Raw genomic sequence first — 6,835 nt, 5'->3', positions numbered from 1 at the left:
ATTGATTGTTTAAAAAAAATAATAATAACAATTATTGGGAAAAGCATGGAAAAGATATTGAATGATAAAGCGGGGAGATTGATATCTCTGTATTGACTGACATGCATGGCATCCCATTTTGAAAAAGCAATGGAAGTCAATGTAAAGTTATATGTAATCTAGTGTAATAGAAAGAAGATTATGATGATAATAAAATAAAAAAAAAAAAAAGAAAAAAAAAAAAGAAATTTGAGTATGTAATGTGTATGATACTAAATTGTGATTTGGTGGGACGTATATAACAGCTTTCAACATCTGAAGACAGTGGTTCTTGATATCCTCTTAAGGAAAATTTGCCTACAGATTTGAAGCTGGAATGTCACTGGAATAACTCAAAAAGAATCACTATGCTTGGCTTTTTAAATTTGTGGTACGAATGTTAAGAATTGGGTACAAATTGAAATGTCTGTACTGATCCTCAACACAACCAATAAATCTCAATACAAAAGAGAAAAATAAAAGTATCATTTGTGTTTTATCTTTAAATAAGGTTAGACTGTGTTTCTCAGATTTCAATGGACATAGGAATGCTTTTTAAAGATCCAGATTCCGGGGCTCTACCTTCAAAGACTGAGTTAGCCCCTATGACGGAATCCAACAACTGTTGCGCATTTCCCAAGTCCCATAGCTGCTCACAAAAGAGAAGGCTCAACACTGAACACTGGGTACAATGTTACTAGCACTCAAAACTCCATCTCCTATGAGTACTTACAAAACTAGCAACAGATCACCAACTATAAATAACCAGAAAAGTATGTTTGTTTTGCTGTTTTGTAACTATTAATAGATTCATTGATTTTTAAAACTGGATCTAATTTACAGTTTCTCAGGAAAGAAAAGCAAAGCCCTAAAGGGGCAGACGGCTAGCAAGATACCACAAAGTAAGAGACGGTGAAGTCAAGAAATGAGATTTCCCGGGACCAACAGTTGGTATAATGGCTATGTTACCATCCCCGCCCCCGCCCCCGGGGTGTGATTTCTCCCTTTCTGTCTTTCTGTCTCTCTGTCTTTCTGGCAAGTGCACATGCCCTATAGTCTTAAAAAAAAAAAGAGAGAGAGAGAGAGAGAAAAGAAAAGAAAGAAAGGAGATTCCCTGACTAGGAAGTATTAAAAAGAAAACTGTGAGGGACCAACAGTTGGTGTAATGACTATATTGCTGAACTCCCAATATAGCCAACTACAGTTCGAGTCCCAGACCCAGTGGCTTAAACTCACGCTGGATGGATGTGCATGCATGCCCAAGATTCCAAGAGGAAAATGGAGAAGGGATTGCAGTGTGGCCATCCCCCTTGGGGGGTGATTTCTCACTTTCTGTCTCTTTGTCTCTCTCTGTCTTTCTGGTGAGTGAACCCACCCTATAGCAAAAACCTCTTCAGAAAGAAAAAGGAAAATTGTGTGTTTGATCTTACTTTCAGTAGTCTGAAAGGCTTAATTATTCAGCTCTGGTACAACCCAGCGATGAGAAACAGCACCCTGACACTAAATACAGCCCCGCTTATTCCTCCTTTGCCTCACGTAAACAACAAAGTCATTCGAGCATAGAAATGTTCATCACAACATTATTTTTGAACCAACAATTGGAAATCAACTAAATACCCCATAGGAAGCAACTGAATCAGTTATGTGGTTATTTTATTTATATATATATATATTTTAAGGTTCTTGCCAGACAGCACAGGCGCTCCCCAGTAAGAGACAGAGAGAGAAAAAGTGAGAAAGCACCACCAAGAGGAGATGGCCGTGCCACACTCCCTTCCCCTCCATTCTCCTCTTGAGATTTGCAGTATATACATATATATCCCTGGCAAGCTTTTCAAGCTGCCAGTTCTGGGACTTACAGTCAGTTAAGTGGGAGTTCAGCACTTTAACTACCATGCCACCTACTGGCCCCTTAAATCATATATATATTTTTTAAAGGTTTTTGCTATAGGGTGCATGTGCTTGCTAGAAAGAGAGAGACAGAGAGACAGAAAGCTAGAAATTACCACTCAGGGAGGATGACCACACCACAATCCCTTCTCCTCCATTCTCCTCTCGGGATCTTGGGCACGCACGCACACGTGACCCCGGGTGGGGTTTCAAAGCCACTGGATCCGGGACTCGAACTGCAGTCAACTACATGAGAGTCCAGCGACAGAGCCATTACACTAACTGCTGGTCCCCCTTAAATCATATTTTTAAAGGATATTAATGATATGGGCAGTGTTCATTATGTGTTAGGTAAAAATATATAAAATTTTACATGAGATAAAACTCATCAACATATACATATGTGTGAACTATATACATATTTTATAGAACAAAAAATAATAAAATGCTAATGTTTTGAGTAGTAGCTTAAATTTTACTTTCTAAACACTATTGTGTTTTTTGAAATATCTAAAATAAACATGTGATACCCTTTTTTTTTTAACAAAAGAGGTTTTTGCCTTAGGGCATGTGCACTTGCTGTAGAGAGACAGAGACGGTAATAGAGAAAGTAAGAAATCAATCCCCAGGGGAGATGGCCACACTATAGTCCCTTCTCCTCCTTTCTCCTCCCGGGCTCTTGGGCATACATACACACACACACACACACACACACACAGCATGAGTTTCACGCCACCAGGTCCGAGATTTGAACCACGGTCAGCCATATGGAAGTCCAGCAAAGTAACTGCTATGCTATCTGTTGGCCTCATGTAATACTTTTTTAAATTATTATTTATTATTGTTATTGCTATTATTTTTAAGTTTGCTATAGGGCATATGCACTCACCAGAGAGAGACAAAGAGTGAGAACAAGAGACTAGAGTGAAAGACAGCGAGACAGAGAGAAAGTGAGAAAGCAAACCACCAGGTCTAGGACTTGAACTGTAGTTGGCCATGTGGGAATCCAGTGCCCCAACCACCATGCCACCCACTGGCCCCCAACATGCGATACTTTTATAATCAGAAAAAAGTTACTAAAAAATCATTAAACTCATTTGTTTAATAAATTAAAAGGCAAAAGTACTAAATTAACTCTCTCTATACGTATTCCCATTGAAAGAGTGATGTTAAATTAAGATATAAAAGCTTTTTAAAAAAAAAATCACTGGGCTTGGGACCTGCAGATGGCGTATTGGCCATGTCACTGGACTCCCATGTAATCAACCATGGTTCGAGTCCCAGACCCAGTTGCTTAAACTCACGCCAGGCACGTGTGCACATGTGCCTAAGATTCCCAAGAGGAGAATGGAAGAAAAGGTTTGCAGAATGGCCATCCCCCCCAGGAAGTGATTTCTCGCTTTCTGTTTCTCTGTCTCTCTCTGTCCTTCTGGCAAACCCACACACCCTATGGCAAAAACCTCTCCAAAAAAATAAAATCGGGACCAGCAGTTGGTGTAATGACTATGTCGCTGGACTCCCATGTAGTCGACCGTGGTTCAAGTCCCGGACCCAGTGGCTTAAACTCACACCGGGCACATGTGCATGCGTGCCCAAGATCCAGAGAGGAAAATGGAGAAGGGATTGTGGCGTGGCCATCCGCCCTGGGGGGTAATTTCACGCTTTCTGTCTCTCTGTTTATCTCTATCTGGCCAGTGCATATACCCTATGGCAAAAACCTCTCAAAAACACAAAAACATCTCCAAAAAAGAATCATTGGGCTTTGGTTTGCTCTTAAGATAATTTGACTACTTCTGATTTAGAAAAAACTATTATCTCAAGCATCCTATCTGTAACTTGTTAAAATAAACAACAGATTTATAAACCGATTCAACATCTCAATATTTTACCATCAATTTAAACTTAACTGAAAAAGATAAAAGCCCTGCATCATCAAGAGCACTAGTGAGAAGTGTGCCTGTGGTAACGCATGGTCACTAGAGGGGCTGAAAAATGGCAAACTCACCTTCCTTTTGTTGTGATATGTCACATAAACAACAACAATGCAAAATGCAAAAATGATAAGATGAAAAAAGAAATGGCTGTCTTCCTCTTCTATATTTGAGGATGGGGTCTTAAAAGATTTCACTGAGTGTTCAATTTCCATGTAGCCCCTGTTTTCTTCCAAGGTCTCCTCAGACTCATCATCCCTGGGACTGGCGGTCCAGTCATAGTCTGGTTCTCCGTAATCTCCATTGTCCAGAGCGTCTTTGGCTGTCGAGGGAGAACTATTCAGCGTGAGAAGATCTTCATCTTCGATGCCAGGATCTTCATTGTTATCAGCTTCCTCTTGGGACAGGGGAGTAGTAAGTGAGGGAGGAGGAGTCGCAGATGCTGCCCCACTTTTCTCCGTAGTTGTGGGAGGGAGCGTGGTACTGAATTGGGGAGCAGGTTTGGTTTGGTTTTCACCTGGTAAAGCATTAACATCTGGAGTAGAAACATCTGGGTTATGTACAGCTTGGTTCGGTGAATCAGTCTGTGATACAACTGAAATGAATTAATAAAGAATATTAAACTGAAATCTCCAACTTTATCTTCACCAAGCTAATTTTAATCTATTTAAATTTTTCACTAGGCATTTCTCTCTGCTAAATCCTTGTAATTTTCCCTTGGAACTAGTTATTAAGTTCCAATACACTACCATCAGTGACACATTTTTAGCCAGTTATTCATCAGATGACAACAGCTTTGCCAGATAGTAACTGAAGTAGTATAAAGCAATCAAAAGGAAAGCAGGGGTCCAGGTCTGACTATTGCTCACTATAGTAACGTCCACACACAATCCTTGACCATCCTGTTTTCATTTCACAAAAAAGATTGGATTTCAGTCATCCTTGTCCAGACTCCACCCCATCCCAGAACAGAAACAGTAGTGGCTGATGCTGGCTCAAATAGATCACCAAAAAAGTACAGAATACGAACCTAAGAACTATAAATGCAATACAATAAATTCAAGAGACGCTATAAACAAGCTGAGGACAGTATTTCTTTTCTTTTCTTTTCTTTTTTTTTGAAGAGGTTTTCGCTATAGGGCGCGTGCCAGACAGAGAGAGACAGAGAGACAGAGAGACAGAAAGCGAGAAATCACCCCCCAGGGGGGATGGCCACGCCACAATCCCTTCTCCTCTATTCTCCTCTCGGGATCTTGGGCACACACGCACATGCGCCCGGCGTGAGTTTAAGCCACCAGGTCCGGGACTAGAACCATAGTCAACTATGTGGGAGTCCAGCAACATAGCCATTATGCTAACTGCTGGTCCTGAGGACAGTATTTCTAAGTGATACTTGAACTGGAACACTCCCTTCTATAAATTTAAAAAAAAAAGTACCTTTAACGGTAAGGAAGGAAAATACAAAAGACAAGGATCAGAATCTAGAATATGAAAGCTAAATGAGAACAGGACAATTTTAAAGACTGGGGAAGGTGAGTCTAGTGTGTGGCATGATGGTTAGGGCACTTGATTACCACACAGCCAAATACAGTTCAAGTCCTGGACCCAGCGGCTTGAAAATCATGCCAAGCGTGTGTGTGTGCATGCCTGAAATTCCAAGAGGAGAATGAAGGATTGCAGTGTGGCCATCCCCTGAGGGGTGATTTCTCACTTTCCTTCTCTCTGTCTCTTCAGCAAACACACATGCCCTATAGTGAAATCTCTAAAAAAAAAAACGGGGGGGGGGGCAGGGCCAAAGATTCAGATGTACATTTAAAGCCGTTATCAATTATACTTTCCTACCCCTACTCTCTTAGGATCTTGTTCACATTCTCCTCTACCTTCAAATTTCCAGCCTTCTCTGTTATCCTTATTTTCAATGGATGACTTCTCTGAGAAAATGAAGCCATCAGAAGAGAGCTTTCACAAACTATCACAACTCTAGATTTGTACATCAAACTGCAGTCATGACACCTCCATTAATATGCATGTCTGGCATTCAAATTAACAATATCCAAATAAATTCTAACTGACTTCCAGAAGACAGAGTAGATATAGTTTTCCCTAATACTCCCACTAAGAACTAAGAACTCTAGACACTGCATATAATAGAACACGAGATTCTGACAGATGGAGAGGACAGGAGAGCAGTTAGAGAGCGCAGGACCTAAGAACACCACGGCCGTGACCTCCCCAGGTTTCTTTGGGTTTTCCCTGGGATGGAACTAAAGAAGCAACCTGGAAACACCAAGGGGAACAGAAAAAAAGGGCCACTCAGAAAGACTGACCTCTTGGGACCAGTAGTTAGCATAATGGCTATGTTGCTGGACTCCCATGTAGTCGACTGTGGTTCAAGTCCCGGACCCAGTGGCTTAAAACTCACACCGGGCGCGTGTGCATGCGTGCCCAAGATCCCGAGAGGAGAACGGAGGAGAAGGGATTGTGGCGTGGCCATCCCCCCTGGGGGTGATTTCTCACTTTCTGTCTCTCTGTCTCTCTCCGTCTGCCTGGTGAGCACACATGCCCTAAAAGCAAAAACCTCTCCCCCCCTCAGAAAAAAAAAGAAAGACTGTCTGACCTCTCTGGACAAAGGATCAATAAAGAGATTGCCTAGCAAGAAAGAAAACACTTAGACAGTGACCACTACATGCCAGGGAAACACCACCCACACCCACATCAGCAAAGTGAGCTGAGTGGGGCGCTCCCACTTCCATCGTTGCCGGGATGAACCAAGGTGTCCAACCCTTCTCCAAGGTGGGATGAGAGAAGGCCAAGCAGGGACTGGTCCTTACCAGTCAGTAACAAGACCCCTTCTCTAGGGGGTCATTAGAGATCATATGAGGAGCACGAACTTCATCTCAATCTGAAGTAATGAGGAGTCCCTACCTCTCCCCTGTGGGACAGTGTCAGAGGCCTAGTGAAGAGGCAAGACCTTAACCAGCCTCACCCAGCAGGAA

The 6,835-nt window shown here is 42.0% G+C and overlaps 1 protein-coding gene across 1 annotated transcript in view; it reads right to left on the bottom strand.

Moving 5' to 3' along the window:
* The window catches only part of CUNH5orf15 (chromosome unknown C5orf15 homolog), a gene marked incomplete in the record, with an annotated part of 25,726 nt that overhangs the window by 3,374 nt on the left and 15,517 nt on the right, over positions 1-6,835 (bottom strand). Inside the window, 1 exon segment of the mRNA XM_014583595.2 lies at positions 3,914-4,434. Coding sequence (XP_014439081.1) covers positions 3,914-4,434 — 521 coding nt within the window.

Source organism: Tupaia chinensis, unplaced genomic scaffold (genome assembly GCF_000334495.1).
Source record: "Tupaia chinensis unplaced genomic scaffold, TupChi_1.0 Scaffold144346_1, whole genome shotgun sequence".
NCBI classification, from domain to species: Eukaryota; Metazoa; Chordata; class Mammalia; order Scandentia; family Tupaiidae; genus Tupaia; species Tupaia belangeri.
The sequence above is the reverse complement of the archived record's forward strand: the minus strand, read 5'-3'. Positions and strand labels throughout refer to the sequence as shown.